This window comes from Macrotis lagotis, chromosome X (genome assembly GCF_037893015.1).
Source record: "Macrotis lagotis isolate mMagLag1 chromosome X, bilby.v1.9.chrom.fasta, whole genome shotgun sequence".
In the NCBI taxonomy this organism is placed as follows: Eukaryota; Metazoa; Chordata; class Mammalia; order Peramelemorphia; family Peramelidae; genus Macrotis; species Macrotis lagotis.
The window spans coordinates 82,401,822-82,421,334 of NC_133666.1; the positions used below are offsets into that span (position 1 = coordinate 82,401,822).

Below are 19,513 nucleotides of genomic sequence, written 5' to 3' on the forward strand. Positions count from 1 at the left end.
TCAGTTAGGGAGCATGAGTATTTAAACTAAATGAGCCTCTTAGAAGAGTTCAGCACTCCAATCCAAGATGGCAAAATACTTCTCAGAAGTATTCGGTTGGCTTTCTTTTGCTGAGCTATATATAGAACTTCCTTCAGTGGCACAAACCTAGTGGCCTTAGGGTACCTTTGTCTTTGGGGCTTTCAAAAGTGAGATAGGTTAGGTGTGCTAGTGGGGCTCAGCAATGGCAGAGACAATCTGTAGATATGATGAAAGGGAACTAGGATGTGGAAAGTCAAAGGCATTTTCTCCACAAATGACTTTTCCTGAAAAAAAATGCAGACATTTGGAACATGTCTTAAAGTAAGCCAATGAGAAAACACCTTCGAGGTGGTCGAGGAGTTGTAACCTTACCTCTCTGAGACTTGTTGCAGAAACGAGATGCCCCCAATTGTACTCTTCTGACCTTCGGAAGATCATATGATAAATTCTTAGCCATTTGGCAACTCAGTCATTTTCTTCAAAGAGAGTTATCTGAAACATCTTGTTTCCCATGCTTCCATGGGTATTTTGACTTCTCATTCATTCTTGAAATAACTTTGAGAGGTTGGTTGGTAGCAAGTGTTCAGCTATTCAGGTATAGGAAATGAGGTTTAGGATGAATTGGAACTGCCTATCTCTGAGTCTGTTCCATTCGAAAACTCTTACATGGCAATAATAAATGATTGTTGAAATGGCAATCATTCTACCTCATTAAGCATATTCTGGGCTGAACAGTTTTTGCTAAATCAAACTGAATGTGGGATAGCCTGTGATAATAAATAGAACTGTGTCCCAGCATAACATCAATAGCTAGCTAGATAGAGAGATGATAGAACAAGCATTTATTAAACTTTCACTATGTGCTAGATACTATCCTGAGTTCTAGAGAGACAAATACAAGAAAACAAGACAGCATGTGCCTTCAAGGAATTCACTTTCCAACTGGGGAAGACATTGCAAAAAGGATAGAGGATCATCTTAGCCTGCCTACTCTAAGAGGGCTATATTAGAGAGACAAGAACCAGGCTCTTAAATAGATTGAATAATCCATTGAAGAATTGAATTGAAGAATCCATTATAGGAGACAGTACACTAGACTAGTACACTAGAAAGAGCCCCACGTCTGAAGTCAGAGGCCCCTGGGGGACCTGGGCCCAAATTCTGCCTCTGATTCATATGACCTGGGGTACATCATTTAGTTTTAACCTCTCTGGGTTTCTCTTTCCTCATCTGTAAAATGAGGGGGGGGTTGGATTAAATGAACACTGCTTAAGAATCTAACTCCAAGGGTGGAAGCCTAACTACACTGTCTACAGAGCTGACTGCTTGGCTTGCCCTGATTTTCTCTTAAGAGAGAATACTTATTCTGTCACAGAGACTTTCATGACTTGTGAAGTTTATTGTTCCTCTCATTTCCTCCTTCCATATTTGGAAAAAAATCACTTGCTGTTTTTCTTTATGTTTCTTGCCATATACTAAGCTTATAAGTTCTATGTCACCTACTTGAGTGTTTAAAATGTTCTATTATTTGGCAGGAAATTCACCTTTAGAATGGAATCAACTGACTGTGTTTTTGTTTTCTTTTTTAATCACAGAAGAGCAGTATAGTCTTTTAGAGTCAAAGAATTAACTTCCATTTATCATTAAATGATACTTAAGGTATATGGTGAGAAAGCCTTCCATTTAAGCATTTGTTTATTTTCCTTCATTGTTATGTGTGAAAAGTTCTTTGTGGCCTGGCTTTCACAGCTGGTATCTTTCACCCTCAGAAACAACCTCTTGTTGTTTGAACAAAGGGGATACATACATATATATATATATATATATATATATATATATATATATATATATATATATGTACATATATGTATATATATGCACACACATATATATGCATGTGTATATACATACATGCAAATACACACTCCTATATATACATGCATACTATATATACATACATATACACACATATAAGATAATGGTCATCTCTTAATCTCATGTTATAGGAAGATTAGCAAAGGGAATGGGAGAGATATCATGGATTTTAATCTGCTTAAGCAGTTTACTGACTAGTTATTTTTAATACTGTGTATTTTTAGACCAGGAAATGACTAAAAATATTCTCAAAATGCCACATCCTGGGACTCAAGGATGACTGACACCATTTAAATGAGTATGACAAAGAGCAGTTGCTATGCTTTTCCTTCATTCCTTTTGGTAGACCCAACTTTGGAATTTGCTTCTGGAAAGATTGGTATAATTGCTTTTGATTTGGTATTGTTACTAAGTCAGTTAGATCAAGGTAATTGTTAATAAATTTTCTAAGCCAATCTGGTATAGTTTTATTCCTAAAAGAAGGAGAGAATTGAAATCTAGGTAATTATTAGAGATCTCTGTAATAAATTTTGATTGTGCTACTATTGTGTGCAAAGCACCTGCAAGGCATTGGGGGAAGTTTAGAGCAGTAAAGACACTTCTTTGAATAGCTATACTACACAATAGGACATGAGGACTGTGTCAAAGACCTAGAAAACCCAGTGCTATGTGAGACTTGTAGAACAAAGTCATTCCAACCGGGGGGAATATAGAAAGCTTCCTGGAGAAGGAGGCTTTTCATTGGAACATTAAAGCTTCCTGGAGAAGGAGGCTTTTCATTGGAACATTAAAGCTGCTGAGATAATATTCTTAAATCTGACCATCTTACCCTAATGATCCCAAACCTACAGTGGTCTCTTATCATCTGGAGGATAAATAACAAATGTAGGTTGGCATTTAAGGCTCTCTCCATCTCACACAATATTTCCCCTCTTGTCATCTATATCCCAGTTAGACTGTGCCAGCAGATGTTCCTACATTCAGCACTTAAGAGACCCTAGTTCTGGGAAGATTTACCTGATTTGTTAAAGTTCTCTTTTTAAAGTTTCTTTGATCAGTTTGTTAGAAATGGCCCTCAGTCCCCTTACTGCTTACTGGAACTCAATGATCAGGATATGTGTTGCAGTCCCTCATCAGGACCCAGAGTTTGTGAGGTTAGGGCCTCAATTTCATGTTCATCTGTGTACCCACATTGTGTTGGAAGATTTTATTTTCATTTTTGTTTTATTTTTTACTTCATTTTTCTCTTTTTTGTTTGAACAGAGGAGTAACATCAACAGATCTATACTTTTGAAAGATTTTTTTGACTTAAAGAGTATAGAAGAGAGGTGGGAGTAGGCTATTGTAATATTACAATAAGGAGGGTTTGTATTATTATCAAGATTACTATGGGAATGGAGAGCATAGTAGACAAATGTAGGAAATATTTGGAAGTGGAATCAGCAAGACTGGTAACTGACTGGCTAGGAAAAGTCACAAAGACAGAAAAGTGCAAAGTTGACCCCAAGTTTACAAAACTGGGAGGCTATGTATGAATGGTGCTACTACCAAGAAAAACTGTGAAGTCAGGAAGAATAGGTATTTTTTTCCTCTCCAAGAAATCAAAGGATTTTAGAATTCAGAAAAAAACCTCAAATCCAATTAGACCATATCCAGATCCATATCCCCCAAAGGTTCCCCAATGCAGCATGCCCAGCAAATGGTTCTTTCATCATTTGCTTAAATACCTTCAAGGAGGGAACTAGTTACCTCTCAGGGCAGCTGATTACACTTTGGGACAACTGTTGGCCTTTCCCTGACCTTGAGACTCTTTAAAACTTCTACCTATTATTGTTCCTAGTTTGGCCTCCTGGGACTAAATAGTAAAGAATATTTGAGTTTTCTTCTTTATCACAGATTTTCAAATACCCTAAGATGGTCATTTTGCCCTTCCTTACTCAAGTCTTTTCTTCAGTTCCTTCAACCATTATTCATATAGCATAAACTCAAATCTTTTCACTATTCTGTTTGCTCCCTGGATATTTATTAGCTTGCTTACATTGTGGTATAAAGACCACAAAAATTTTCTCCCCTCAGGGTCCTGTTTCCTTTCCCCTCCCCTCCTCTCCTTGATGCCCTTTTCCAAATATACAATGAGGGTAGACTTTAGAATCTCAGAGGTTGGACTAGATGACCCTTGGCACCCCCCGAATCCTTTTTCTATGTAGAGTCCTTCCACAGGATGTCTAACAAGTGGTCATTTAGTTCAAGGCCCAGATTAGAATAAATTTTAATTTCCGTTGAAATTCTTTGCTTTGTACTTACAGGTTGATCATGAAAAGTCAACGCTATTAAATAGTATAAAAGAGTTGCAGACACAGCTTGATAGTACAAAGGATGCACTGTCCAAACAACAAGCTCAAAATAGCTACCTTCTTGAGCAAATCCAGTCTTTAAACAAACGGTATGGTAGTAACGACCTGAGTTTGCTCTTTGGAAAAGATGGAGAGAAGAGCAGTGCCAGTGAACTCAGTGGACCCGAACATAAATGTGTGGCGTCAAACTGTCCCCAAGCCTCCAGACTGAAGACGGAACTTCAGGAGATGCATGAGAAATACCAAGATTTGGAAGCCAAGTACAAGCAGGACATGGAGGCCTGGCAAGAAGAATCTCAAAACCTAACTGAGAAGATTCGATTCTGGGCCAAATCAGGTAAGCAGAAGCAAGAGATCATTACTAATCTGGAGAATGAGCTTCAGGCTTCAAGAAAACGGTCAACAGAATTTCAGAGCAAACTGAGCCTAGCCCAGGAAGAGCTACAGGTGATTACTGAAGACCTGGCCAACATGTATCGCCGCATCTGTGTCTGCAACAACCTGTTACCTGATCATGGTCTATTGGATAGTTTTAAAGATGGTCAAACCCCTGTCCATACCTGCAAAAGGCATGCCAATGATGTTGTGGCCAATGTCCGTATGTGCCGAAGTCAGTCTAATGATCTCTTTGTGAAAGTTTTGTTTAGCCCTGAGTCAAGCACCGTGAAAAGTGGCAGCAGCAATCAGTCTGTTAGTGATTCTCCTTGTGAGTCTGATGGAGAGGAATATGAAAAGGAACCTGAGAGTCTTTCCACCCAAATTTCCATCATTGGAAGTCAGGTGAAGCAACTCCAGACAGCCCTGACAATATCATTGCGCAACAAGTCACTTGAAGCCATGTCAACAGAGTTGAAGGATAAAAACGCTCTTGTTGATGAAATAATGAAATTAAAGTCTTTACTGAACACCCAGAGAGAGCAAATAGCAACTCTGAGGACTGTATTGAAGGCCAACAAGCAGGTAAGCGATTGCTGATTATCCTGGATACTACACAGACATGTCACATTTGGCTCTAGAGCAGAGGCAGAAAGAGACAAGCTCTGAATAACAAATTTAAGGACTCAAAGATGACTTTTTGTCAGATTGAGAAAACCAGGCAACTGGATGCATTACATCCAAAGGAACATTTTTTTTTCCTTTTTCCTTTCTGGAGATAAAATAATTCAACATGAAATTGACTTTTTCTAGTTTCTATTGTTTTGAGGTGTTGCTACTCCAACAAAGTGCAAAATTGTGCAAGTTATTACTTTTCATACCCAAACCCCATTGTGATGGAGAATTTAACTAATTTGTGGACTTGCCCTTGGATAGGTTAATTTTTACAGTGACTATGTTAGCCCTTCCACATCTCAACTTCCCCATCGTGGTAATTTTTTGGGAGTTTTGTGGAAGCCACAGATGAAGGCCAATTGATGATACAAAGAAGTTTAGAAGCTCAAAAATAAACAAAATATATGTATAATATTATGTAATATGAACATTTTGTCTTTTAATACCATATTAATTCAGACTTCTTCTCTGGAACAACGGGAGGCCCAAAGTTTTCACAGATTTTTCCAGATCATGGGGTGCCATGCCCCTAATCTCCACAATGTGAAAGGGATAACTGTAGTGGGTTAACAGTAAGCAACCATCATAATGTAAAGTATGTTGAATAGTTGGTTCACTAAAGTTGATAAAATCAAATAAATAAGCATTTGTTAAGCATTCATTAAGTGCATTCACTATACTAAACTCCATGATTACAAAGAAAGCAACAGCAACAAAAATATGGCCCCTGGCTTCTAGGTACTCATACTAATTAAATAGCCAATACACAAACAATTATGTACATGCAAAATAGACAAAATGTAAATTGGATGGTCGGAAGGAAAGCACTAGCATTGAGGGGGCAGGGAAGGAGCAAATTGAACCTTCTCTAACTGATAGGGCTTAGCAAATTCTTCATTGCATTTTGCCAATAAGACCTATTCTCTTTTCTTCCTTTTCTAGGCTGCTGAAGGTGCCCTTTCCAATATGAAACGCAAGTATGAAGATGAGAAGCTTGTGGTGTCAGAAACCATGAGTAAATTGAGGCATGAACTGAAAGTTCTGAAGGAAGATGCTGCTACTTTTTCCTCCCTTCGGGCGGTGTTTGCCAGCAGGTAAATTTCATTTCTACCTCTTTTGTTTCAATAACTTCTCCAACACTCTTGCAAATTCTCTTTCTGATTATGAAGCAGCCCAGAGCTTGGGCCAAAGGAGAGCTTCTCAGTCCTTGATTGTTCTAAAATGCCCCCAAACTTGGTATATGTGTGATGAGAGGAGGGATGCAAGATTGCATCTTTTCTTCTCAGAGAAGACAATGTATACATAGAACTGTTTCAAATCACATCATCCATACCTCTTATCACTAGTTTAAACAGCTGTAACATTAAAGGATGAGAGTCATGGAACATGATATTCCAGAAGGCAAAGGAGTTAGGACTACAACCTATAATCACTTACCTGTCAAAATTACACAGGGGAAAAATGATCATTTAATGAAATAGAAGGGTTTCAAGCTTTCATAAGAAGAATACTAGAACTAAACCAAAAATTTGATCTCCAATATTAAGATCCAAGAGAAGCATAAACAGGTGAAAAGGGAAAAGAAAACGAGGGATTCAATAGAACTAGAATGTTTACATCCCTACACAGGAAGATGATACTTATGATTCTTAAAAATTGTATTACTAATAGTTATTGTTTGTCCTTTGTTATCAAAGAGGACTATGGCATTAGGGATGTAATGCTATGACATGCAAATGAATTGGATTTCAGGGAGGGAGAACTCAGGTCTGCATTCTTTTCCTAACTTGCACTTGACTGTGTTAAGTACATTAAATCAGAGCACTATGAAGCCTGTTCTATACTGAAGCAAACCCCCAAATCTAAGCAATCAACTCCCATAGGACTGGAGAACTTGTATTGTCCTACTTGGATGATCCCAACTCCCAAAACTTGCTGTTATTGTTGGGTTGTCCTGCACGAGTGGGCTGCTCTGAGAAAATCACTCAAGTTCCAAAATTAATTGTTATATGATTTACCTTCCCCCCTTATGATCATGTATATAATATTAGTTTCCATTGAAGCAAAGTGGAGCTCCATTCAGGAGAAATCCTGAGATTTGCAAATCTGTTCCTTGTAATGGAAGGAATTAATTAAACTGCTACTTGACTACTGGAACTTTGTGGTTTGCTCTGTTAAGCCCAGGTTAGAGACTAGCTCAGTAAAATTTCTGTTAAGAGAGGAAAATAAATTATTAGAAAAATTAGATATGACAGACCTTTGGGTAAAACTGAATGAGAACAGATAGGAAATATACATTTTTTTTCAGCAACACATTGTACACACACAAAAATCAACCATATTAGGTCATAAAACCCTCAAAATTAAATGTAAAAAGGCAGAAACATAAAATGTATTCTTTCTGGAACAAACTGTGATATGTGAATGTAATGGAATATTATATTGTGCAATAAAAATGATGAACAGTAAGATTTCAGACATACAAAATGATGTAAAGTGAAATGAGCAGAACCAGGAAAAGTGTTATAGTATCAGCAACATTATGTGATAAATTGACTATGAATGTCTCAGCTCTTCTCAACAACACAATGATCCAAGACAAGTAGAAAGGAAAATGCTATTCATAGCCTGATAAAGAATTGGTGAACTTTGAATGCAGATTAAAGCATGTTTTTTTCAATTATTTTAATTTTCCTCATGTTTTTCCCCTTTTGATCAGTTTCTTCTTTTGTAACTGAGACTAATATGGAAATGTTTTACATAATAGCACATATATAAACTATATCAGACTGCCTGCCATTTTCAGAAGAAGGGAGGGTAGGGAAGGAAGGAGGAAAAGTTGAAATTCAAAATCTTGTAAAAATGAATGTTAAAAATGTTGTTGATATAAAATATGAAAATATATAAAAATATAAAAAATAAAATACCTAGAATGACACTGGTAAAACTGATAATTGACCTTGCTTATGAGCGTTCTTAGAATCAAGACCATATTTGATTGAGTTTCCTCATCCAGCAGTTTTTTGATATTTTCAGTCAGAAGGATGTAGCAAAGAGTGGTGGATCCCTTGTTTAGCTAGGTTTGCACCCTGGCTCCTTCTTACTAGATGTGGGATCTTAGATGAGTCATATCCCTTTAGTGAAACTTCCTTTATTTGCAAAATGGAGGACAATCCTTGATTAGCTAACTCAGTTCTATAAGAAAAGAGTTTTGTAAACTTTAAAACACCAGGGAGATAGGAGCTGTTATTTATTGATTCATTGGGAAGTTTTCATTAAGACAGAAGTTTCCAGCCTTTTGGATGAAGGGATTGATTGCCCCCCCTCCCATTCCTGTGAATTGAGAACTACTTTGAGGGGGTTGCAAGGGGACATTGTTACAAGGAAAGAATTGTGTTCTTTATAAGGATGAGAAAACAACATCGCAACTGCTGACCTACAAGTGATCCAGTTAGTCTTCAGAGATAAATGGGTTGAGTATTACTGCTTGCATGGGATCCCATGTCTCAAGGGAGACTGAGATGTTGAGGTAAAGTGATTTGTGGAAGGTACCAAATTACCTTTTCCCCCTTCTTTTCCAGGTGTGATGAGTATGTTTTGCAGCTTGGTGAAATACAGCAACAGCTTGCTGCTGCAGAAGATGAAAAGAAGACCTTGAAGTCTTTGCTGAGCCTAGCAATTCAGCAGAAACGGGCACTGACCCAGCGCTTGGAGGCTCTGGAAGCACAGTCCACTGTGCCACTTAACAGCCGGGCAAAGTTGGTTTCTGATCCTAAAGGGAAACCATTCAAAAGTAACTGGGTATGACATGCTTGCTCAAGTACAGAGCCAGGAGGTATAAGCTGGGGCAGGGGTGAGGGGGAAACTTCCACATAGTGAAGATTGTAGTTAAGGGTAGCTGGCCTGCTTCTTTTCATATCCCCATATCTTTAAGGGATTTTTCTTGATGAGATTCTTCTCATAAGTGTGTTTTCAGTTCTTGACTCAACAACTTGTCCATAATCAGGTTGATGATGTGTTCCTACCTTTGTAGCTCCATAGTTCTTTAATCATCTTTCTTAGACATGTAATTGACTTTTCAAGAACTTTCTTCTTCTTCTTCTTCTTCTTCTTCTTCTTCTTCTTCTCCTCCTCCTCCTCCTCCTCCTCCTCCTCCTCTTCTCCTCCTCCTTCTTCTCTCTGTCTCTCTCTCTGTCTCTGTCTTTCTCTCTGACTCTGTCTCTCTCGGCAATGGAGTTAAGTGACTTGCCCAAGCACACAGCTATAGTTAAGTGTCTGAGGTGGAATTTGAAATCAGGTCCTCCTGACTCCAGGGCTGGTATTCTATCTACTGTGCCACCTAGCTGCCCCCTTTTCAAGAACTTTCTAACTTGGCTGCTGAATGATGTAACCTGAATGGGAAATTTTTATTGTGACATAACTTTGTCACCTCTAAAGTGGTTATCCCAATAAATCTCTCCACTAGCCACAGAATAATATTGCATTGAGACCTTTGAACTTAGAGTAGGAAGTTCCCATTTATTTCTCAAAATAAGACAACTTAGAATTTTATATTCTAAGATACTGAAATCGAATCACAGATGCTTGCCTAATACTTACTTCTGTGTTTTATGTTGTTTTTCCTCCCAACCTCCACCAGCGATAAATGAACGACATAAAGAAAGAAGACCCCCTCCCCTCCCTACTTTTTCCAGCTGAGGGGAAGCAACAGTGTTAACAAGCAAACGGATCTGCACAGAACTGACATTAACATTGAGATCATCCAGCTTATCAACTTTAAATGGTTGTCCAAGAGTGTTTGATGTCTTTTGGAAAGATATTTAATGTGTTATTTCAGTTACAGTAAAAATATCTATAATTGTTTTGAAAACGCAGGCCATTTAAAAATGATGCTTGAGATTGTGTTGTATTTAAAGCTCATTCTGCTGAGATATCAGTGGCCCTGCAGTTCCAGTTTTGAGTAGTATTGTCCTGTGACTCCTTTGTGATGAATACCATATTCCCTGTTCCTGTATTCATGTGTGAGCCTGTCTCTTCAGAAAATTTAAAAAAAACAAAACAAAACACGAATCTTGATGTTGCTCCTCTACTATGACTAATTGATGTTGGCTTTCAAGTCCATTTCAAGCAAGACATAAAACCTTGCATGTCTTTATGTTTACAGGTTAGTTAATGTATAATTGGACATACACTTGGTGCTATTTGTACGGTGTTAGAAATTGTCTGAAAAAGTAGTTTCTATCAGTGTACGATTGTACTGTGTACTGTTTTAAACTTTAAGAAATGTATTTGTGCAAATCCTAAATGGAATGGATTGTTCTAGGGGTATTCGGGTGAAGAGCTTTGTCGTCTAAGGCCCCTGAATAAGTGACAAGTATTTGGGATGCTTGGTAATGCTGGAACTTGCTTAGATTCTTGGGCACAGGGATTTTTTTTGGGGAAAGGGGAGCTTCTAGTTGCATGACCCTTTCTAGGTGAAAGCCATCTGAAGCCCAATGAGGGTGGATTCTTAAATTCAAGGATTAGTCAAGTCACTCTGGTAAGGGGCTGCTTTATGCAGACTCAGAATTTTATAGTTTTTGTGGAAAGGTCTCTGGGTTTTTTCCTCTTCCAATCCTGTCCCTTTAAGGTTGGGAATCAGCCACCCACAGTCTTAATGGGATTCTTTCGATTCTGCCTATATCTTCTCTTGGGGGAAAAAAGGTTAAATGAGGGAACACTGAATTCTTGCAGAGGAGGTTATTTTGGTAACCCTATTTTTAAGCATCTTTAATAAATGGAAACTCTTTCCTCTCCCTTTTCCTTCTTAAAGCGCATGCTGGCTATAGACTGAACACTTCAAGAGAATTGGTGACTTGAAGGGTGGGTGGTTCTGTCAACCACACACCCCAAACACTTAGTATTAGTTTGTGAGCCTTTGAGTATTTCCAGTACCAGAATGTGTTCTTGCCAGTCTGTCAACTGGCTCCAATGGGTTGTACAAGGGGTACGGAAAGCTCTCTAACTAGATCAGCCTGGCAAGAGATAAGAGAATAGTTTAAAAGGAATGAAAGTATATATACATATATTTTTAATGGATATATTTAAATATCTATTGTACTCTTGTGTATGAAGTAACACTCTCTAAATCTCCCTACTCAGTATAATGCATGTTGAAGAGTCTTTTGTGTAAAGAATGAAACTCATAAATAAATTGTTAGTTGTCTGCACTTTTGGTTTTCTGAGCTTGATGTCTTTATTTTTGAGGCTGCCACCTCATTCCAATAAGCCACACTGTAGTACAACGAAAACTAGGACCAAAAAATAGCAGGAGCTAGGGACCTAATATTGGGTACACCCCCATCTAGCCTAGGCAGCCTTTGAGGCATAATGAATGTTGATTTCAACTGTAGCATATTTACCATGGAGACCAGATGCTTTCATTACCCCCCAAATACCTTACTGTAGGGTATTATCCATGCAGGTACTACAGCTTGGTTCATTGTCTTTTGAATTTGTTTTATAAAAGTTTTATAAAATGTTTTATAAAAGACTAGCCCTTTCCTATCACAAGATTTCAGTGCTTTTTGACCACCATTCAGTGCCCTCCCTAGAAGGTACTAGTATAGTTTAGGTGATCTGGTTTTCATGACTAGTGTCTTTTCAAGAGAATTAGGGATCATGCTTCCCAGGATTGGCTCCAAAGACAAACACTTCCATTTTTCAGGGGATAGTAGTTTTGTTACAGAAAGCTGGTGTTGGTGGTGCCTGTTGAGGGGTGGAAAGGTTTAGCCATGGAGGGGTAGAACTAGCTGCTTTTGAAAGCAAGGATCAAAGAGCCACCTGATCTTCTGAACTGAATGTGAGGTTTATTGAATCTATTTCAGAAGACTCGGTAAGTAAACATTAAGAAAACACCTTCTCTGGGCCTGGCACTATGCTAAGCACTAGAATTACAAAAAAAGGTCAAAGCCAGCTCTTATTCTCAAAGAGTTAAGAGTCTAATGGAGCAGACAACATGTAAACAAGCTACATACAGGATATATTGGAAAAAATCAACTGAAGAAAGGCATCAGAATTGAGAGATCAGAGAAGGCTGGGACTTAAAGGAAGCCAGGGAAGCCAGGAGGTAGAGATGAAGAAAGAGAGCATTCCAGGCAAGGGGTACAGTGAGTGAAATGCCCATATTCAAGATCACATGAGCAACAAGATAGTGGACTAGACATTTTCTCCAATCCCCATGACCTTTCAAACTTTTCCAAAACAAATTATGAACCAAAGATAAAGTAACTTCATCTATTTCCATGGTCTAAGACAACTAGAATCCAAAAGGTCTTTTTGTTTCTTTTGTTTTGGTTGGAAGGTTTTTTTTTTTTAAAAAAAAACAACCCCAGAAAACTGACACTTCTGGACCTTGAGTTCACTCAGCCCTTCTTCCCTCCTTCTCATGATAATCACAGTGAAGTTGTGCTAGTAGACTTCAAAGGTAGGGCATCAAAATCCACCTTTCCAGTGCTAGTGCTGCAGTAATCCCAGGTCCAGGCTGTGGAAATTTCCTCAGGCCTTGGTATTGAAGTTAAAGCCCTTCAGGATCAAAAGTCCACCCAAGGCTTCAACCTGGAAGCATGAACCTGGAAGCACCAACACAGCAAAGTTCTGAATTATTGATGCTGGGTCTTAAGGACAAATACAGTCATAATAAGTAAACCAGGGATTGATAGATCACCAAAAGAAAACTATAGGCCAATATCATTAATGAATAGCGATTCTAACACTTTAAACAAAATCCTATATAGGCCAATATCATTAATGAATAGTGATTCTAACATTTTAAACAAAATCATATCAAACAGATGATGGTAATTTATCCAAGAAATCATTCATTATGATCAAGATTTTCATCAGAAATGCAAAGATGGTTCAACATTATGAAAACAACATAATTAATCATATTAAGAGCAAAAAAAATCTAAAACCACAATCTCAATAGATGCAGGAAAAAGTCTCTTGAAAAAATACATTTTTATGTTGAAAGCCCTGCAAAGTATGGTCATGGAAAGACTTTTTTTAATCATAAAAATGTCTATCCAAAAAGCAAGCTATACCAAAAGCAAGTATTGCTTACAATGGAATACATTAGAACCTTTTTCAATAAATACAGAGTGAAACTAAGATGCTCAGTCTTCCTGCTATTATTTGACACAATTCTGGAAATGCTAGCAGTAGTAATAAGAGAAAGGAATTAAAGGAATAAAACCAGGGAAAGAGGAGATAAAATGATCCCTATTTATTGGATGATTATGATGGTTTACTTGGGAAACCCCAGGGAATTAGCAAAGATACTATGAGACATTGAATAACTTCAATAAAAGTTGCAGGCTGCAAAAGAGATCTTCAAAAATCAACAATATTTCTATATAATAATAACAAAAACACAAGAAATACTAATAGAAAGGGAAATCCCATCCCAAATAACTAAAAATGCATAAAATATCTGGGGATCAATTTCTCAAAGCACACAAAACACTTGTATAGATTCAATTACAAGGTACTCCTTGTAATTTAAGACATTCCTTAAAGAATTAAAGGACAACCTCAATAACAGAAAAAAAAATTCAGTGCTCAAGGCTAGAGTGTGCCAATATAATAAAAATGACAATACTACCCAAATTCATTTACACTTATTGCCCTACCAATCAAAATTACCAAGAAGATATTTTACAAAACTTGATAAAATAATAACAATTCATTTGGAAAAACAAGGGATCTGGAATATCATGGGAAATGATAAAAAGAAATATGGATGAAGAGGGACTAGCTCCCCAGAGTCAGACTATATTATAAAACAGAGTTATTAAAATCACCTGCTGTGAGTTAAAGAATAGAGAAATAGATCAATGGAATAGATGAGTCAGGGGAGATTGAGACACAATGGAACTCAATAGCCCCATATATGATAAAATGGAAAATGTAAGTTACCTAGGAAAAAGTTCCTTATTTGATAAAAACTCCTGGGAAAATGAGCCTGGCAGAAATTAATTTTAGAACCACATCTTACACCACTCTCCACAATACACTCTAATGGACACATGACTTTAACATAAAATATCATATAAATATATAATATATATATTTTAAAATAAGAAGAGAAACAAATCATGTACCTCTTATAGCTATGAGTAAGAGATATATTCTTTTTTCTTGTTTTTGCAAGGCAATAGGGTTAAATGACTTGCCCAAGTTCACACAGCTAGGTAATTGAGGGTCTGAGGTCATATTTGAACTCAGGTCCTCCTGACTCTGGGACCCTATCCACTGTGCCACCTAGCTGCCCTGAGGTATATTCTTAATCAAACAAGAGAAGCATTTACAAAAGACAAAATAGATAACTTTGATTACTTGAAATTGAAAAACTTCTATATAGACAATATTAGTGAATCTAGGATAAGAAGACAAGTAGTTGAATGGAGAAAAAAATCTTTGTATCAAATCTCTCTGATATATATTCAAAATGTATAAACAATAAATAGAAGCCTAATAACAGCCATTTCCAATAGCTAAATGGTCAAAAGATAAGAACAAACAGTTCTCAAAAGAGCTACAAGGTATTTTACGACCATGTCAAAAATGCTTTAAATTATTAATAAGAGAAATGAAAATCAATATAACTCTGGGTTTTAGCTCAAAACTCCCAAATTGACAAAAAAGACCCCAAAGCAGCACTAGTCAAAGTTGGAGAGGTTATGAGAAGATATACATATTAATACATGGAACTGTGTAATGGTACAACTGTTTTGGAAAACAAGTTGTAATTATGCAAATAAAGTGACTAAAATGTCTACATCATTTGAACCAGTGATTGTATTACTGGGTTTATACCCCAAGGAAGCCATTGATATGAAAAAAAGTCCTCATATACTCCAAAATACTTATAGCAGCACTTTTTATAATAGCTAAAAATTGTATGCTCCAAAAATACATGCCCATCAATTAGGGAATGGCTAAATAAATTGTGGTACATGAATGTAATGAAATGCTACTGTATGGTAAATACTACCAAGATGATGTTTAAGCAGGGATGTGGGGTTAGGGGGTGGCAGATGGGGGAGAGGGCTCGGCTCTGCCTCATCTGCTTCCCCCTCCCCCCATGTCCCTGGGATGTGATGAATACAGAGAAGCATGGAAAAATCTACATAAACTGATGTAGAGTCAAGGAAACAATCTATGCCATATAGAAAACAATGTAAATGTGTAGAATGATGAAAACAACAGTAAATATAACAAAATTATAAAGATCAAGCAGGATTTGAATGAAGAGACATGAGAATACCCCTCCCTCCCCCCAACCACCCCTTTGTGGAGATGGGAGATCCACAGGCATCACAGATCACACCTGTTTTTAGACTTTTTTTTTTGGTTTTTGCAAGGCAATGGGGTTGAGTGACTTGCCCAAGGTCACACAACTAGGTAATTAGTAAGTGTCTGAGGTCAGATTTGAACTCAGGACCTCCTGATACCAGGGCTTGTGCTCTATTCACTGCACCACCTAGCTGCCCCTAAACTTTTTTGATGTACTGATCGGTTGTGATGACTTTTTTCTCATTTAAAAAACAAACCCCACTATTTATCATATGAGATGGTTCTCAGAGAGGGGAAAGGGAAAGGGAAGGGATAGATGGGATACTATAATGATGTAAGAAACAGGAAACATTCATTTTTTAAAGTGTCTAAAAAAGAGAAAATGCCTGGATTTGGAATAGATGTCATGCTTTATGCAAGGAATAACAAGGATGTCACTGGATCATAGATTTTGGAGGGGGATGCGGCCAAAGGCAGGGATTATAAAGTAAGATAAAACTGGAAAGGGTAGGTTATGAAAGGCTTTGAACACCTGAGAGAGGATTTTTACTTGATGCTCGAAGTGATAAGGAAACACTGGAATTTATTGAATGAGAGAGAGGTAATATGATCAGATCTATGCTTTAGGAAGCTTACTTTGACAGATGAATGTAGGATGAATTAGATTGGGGAGAGAATTGTGGCAAGACTATTGAAATCTCCCAGATATCAAATGAGGAGGGCCTGGACCAGAATGATGGAAGGTCAGAGAAGATAAAGAGGAGTATATGAGAGATGCTATGTAGGTAAAAATTTACAGGCTTTGATAACAGATTTGATGTGGGATTGGGAGAATGGGGAGAGAATGAGGAGTTGAGGATGACAATTAGGATGTGAGCCTGGGGAGCTAGAAGGATAGTGATTACTTCAACAATAATAGGAAAGTATGGAAGTGGGAAAGTTTTGGGGGAAAGATAATGAATTAAGTTTTGGACATGCTGAGCTGTCTATAGGACATCCAATTTTAGATATCCAGTAGGTAGTTGGTAGAGGTCAGTAAAGAGATTAGGACTGGATAAATAGATCAAAGAATCACCAGCATAGACATTGTAATTAAATCCATGAGAGCTCATGAGATCATCAAGTGAAAAAGTATAAAGGGAGGAGATTGCCAAGGACTATGGGACACCCAAGGTTAGCAAGTGTGACCTGGATGAAGAGGAGATATCCCCACTGAGATTTGATAATTCCTGCAAATGAACTAAAGAGGCCCTGTCTTGGCTGTGGTTTCATTCTTAACTATTCCTAACAGCCCTTAGGAGAGGCCTGGGGGGTACCCAAGAGCAGGGGTTCCACTAAAGGAAAGGATTTGGTAATAATTTCAGAATGGGTTTGGGACAGTCTCCACATTTGAGCATCCAAGCAGGTTCTTTCTTTCTTCAGATACAGGTTTGTAGACTCACAGAGGGAAAACCAGTTGAGACTGAGAATGCTTTCTTGAAGATAAGGCCTTTTAAAATTCAGATGGATTGAAATCTGTTCCAAATGCTTAAAGGAGGAGAAAACAGCTATTTTTGAAGGAACTACATGGTTAAAATAGGGTGATTTTGGCTCTTCCTTGTCCCCCATCTTTTCCCTTAAAACTGTTTTTTCACTTGTTAGCATCTGATCATCACGTCGATTTCACACACACACACACACACATACACACACACATATGCAAATACAACATATATAGTCTGAGCCCACTGTCTCTCAACATTGAAAAGAAACAAAAGAGATGCATTCTTCAGGGCCAAACTATGTGACTCATTTTCAATTTATGAAATTAATTCCAATTCAGCTGAATTACAGAGGTTTTCTCCCATAGAAACTAATTAAATTGTGTTTCTAGTTATTCAGCCATTCATTAGGACTTTCTACAGTGTGTTATGGGATCTAAGGAAATGAGAAGATCCAGTCTCTGCCCTCAAAGAAGTTTACAATTGGACTGTAAAGATTAGACCACAAAGTGCAAGCATAAGAGGCTTTGGGCCATACTTTTGTTTTGAATTAATAAGATTTTATTTATTTTGAGTTTTATACTTCCCCCCCAAGCTTACTTCCCTTCCCCCACCCCCCACAGAAGGCAATTTGTCAGTCTTTCCATTGTTTCCATGGTAACATTGATCCAAACTGTGATGAGAGAGAAATCATATCCTTAAGGAAGAAATATAAAATATAAGAGATAGCAAGATCAGACAATAAGATATCAGTTTTTTTCAACATTAAAGGTAATAGTCCTTGGTCTTTGTTCAAACTCCACAGTTCTTTCTCTGGATAGAGATGGTATTCTCCATTGCAGACAGCCCCAAATTGTCCCTGATTATTGCACTGATGGAATAAGTAAGTCCTTCAAGGTTGATCATTGCCCCCATGTTGCTGTTAGGGTGTACAGTGTTTTTCTGGTTCTGCTCATCTCACTCAGCATCAGTTCATGCAAATCCCTCCAGGCTTCCCTGAATTCCCATCCCTCCTGGTTTCTAATAGAACAATAGCGTCCCATGACATACTTACACCACAGTTTGCTAAGCCATTCCCCAATTGAAGGACATTTACTTGATTTCCAATTCTTTGCCACCACAAAAAGGAGTGCAATCAATATTTTTGTACAAGCGATGTTTTTACCCTTTTTCATCATCTCAGGGTATAGACCCAGTAGTAGTACTGCTGGATCAAAGGTATGCTCATTTTTGTTGCCCTTTGGGCGTAGTTCCAAATTTCTCTCCAGAAAGGTTGGGTGAGTTCACAGCTTCATCATCAACCCTTCCAACAATGATCATTATCCTTTCTGGTCATATTGGCCAGTCTGAGAGGTGTGAGGTGGTACCTCAGAGAAGCTTTAGTTTGCATTTTTATAATAAGTAATGATTTAGAGCAATTTTTCATATGATTATGGATTGCTTTGATCTCATCTGTAAATTTCCTTTGCATATCCTTTGACCATTTGTCAATTGAGGAATGGCTTTTTTTTTTGGAAAAATTGGCCCCGTTTTAATTAATTTTTAAAAAATTCTAAAATTTAGAACAAGTTTCATTTCCTTTACCTTTGTCACTTGTCTACAATTCAGTTACATCCAAACAAACATTTCTATAATGAGAAAAGTAATAAGACAGCCTGCTATGTGGCAGCAGAAAATCAGATAGAAACACATGAAGGTGCAAGTTAAACAAAGACCCTCCTTCCATAAGTCACAGCTCACCCATACAAACAAATTAAAAGGTTTGTTCATTTCACAGTTAGCAAATTTAACATCTCCCTTATGAGAGGAGGTATGAGTTTGCAATGCAGGTCCCAAAGTCTTGTAAAGAGGTCGGTCGCTTTGGATGGTAGAGCATAAGTAGGAGCTTTTTTAAGATTAAAAAGAAGTTGGGTTTGTTTTGTTGACAGAGGTTCCTTTAGCAAGAAGGAGATAAAAGAGGAAAGAAAGTATCTAGGTGTTTGATTTTCAAAGTTCGACCTTGGGCAATAGGGAAATAATACTTAATGACACTCTTTCAGTGATCAGTACTAGCAAAAAAAATTATTTTAAAAATATTGTCAAATGTTTGCTCTCACCTCAGGTCAAAGTTTGTCAAACCCCAAACACACAAAGAAATACATACAATTAGAATTACAACTCTCCTAAAGGTTCCCAGAAGTTCCACATTCACCCTAGCTTTTTTATTTCTTATATGGGTTAAGAAGCAAAGGCCACTGTGACATTAGTGACCATTTTTTTGTTAGTACCAGTTTAGCAGGGCTCCTCCACCTGCCCCATGCTCAGGGGCTCAGGTATAGATCTCTGTTTGCCCGTGTCTTAGCATATTACAAGCTACCATGGAAACGTACAAAGGAAAAAAAATTTACTCCAAGA

The 19,513-nt window shown here is 37.6% G+C and overlaps 1 protein-coding gene across 1 annotated transcript in view; it reads left to right on the forward strand.

Annotated features, from left to right (window-relative positions):
* The window catches only part of LOC141503016 (protein bicaudal D homolog 2-like), a 33,913-nt gene extending 22,404 nt beyond the window's left edge, over nt 1-11,509 (forward strand). The window contains exons 6-9 of the mRNA XM_074208098.1: nt 4,203-5,210; nt 6,243-6,394; nt 8,882-9,101; nt 9,940-11,509. Of these exons, the coding sequence (XP_074064199.1) occupies nt 4,203-5,210; nt 6,243-6,394; nt 8,882-9,101; nt 9,940-9,945 (1,386 nt within the window). The 3' untranslated portion in view covers nt 9,946-11,509. The remainder of the gene's footprint in view (nt 1-4,202; nt 5,211-6,242; nt 6,395-8,881; nt 9,102-9,939) is intronic.
* The last annotated feature ends 8,004 nt before the right edge of the window (nt 11,510-19,513 follow it).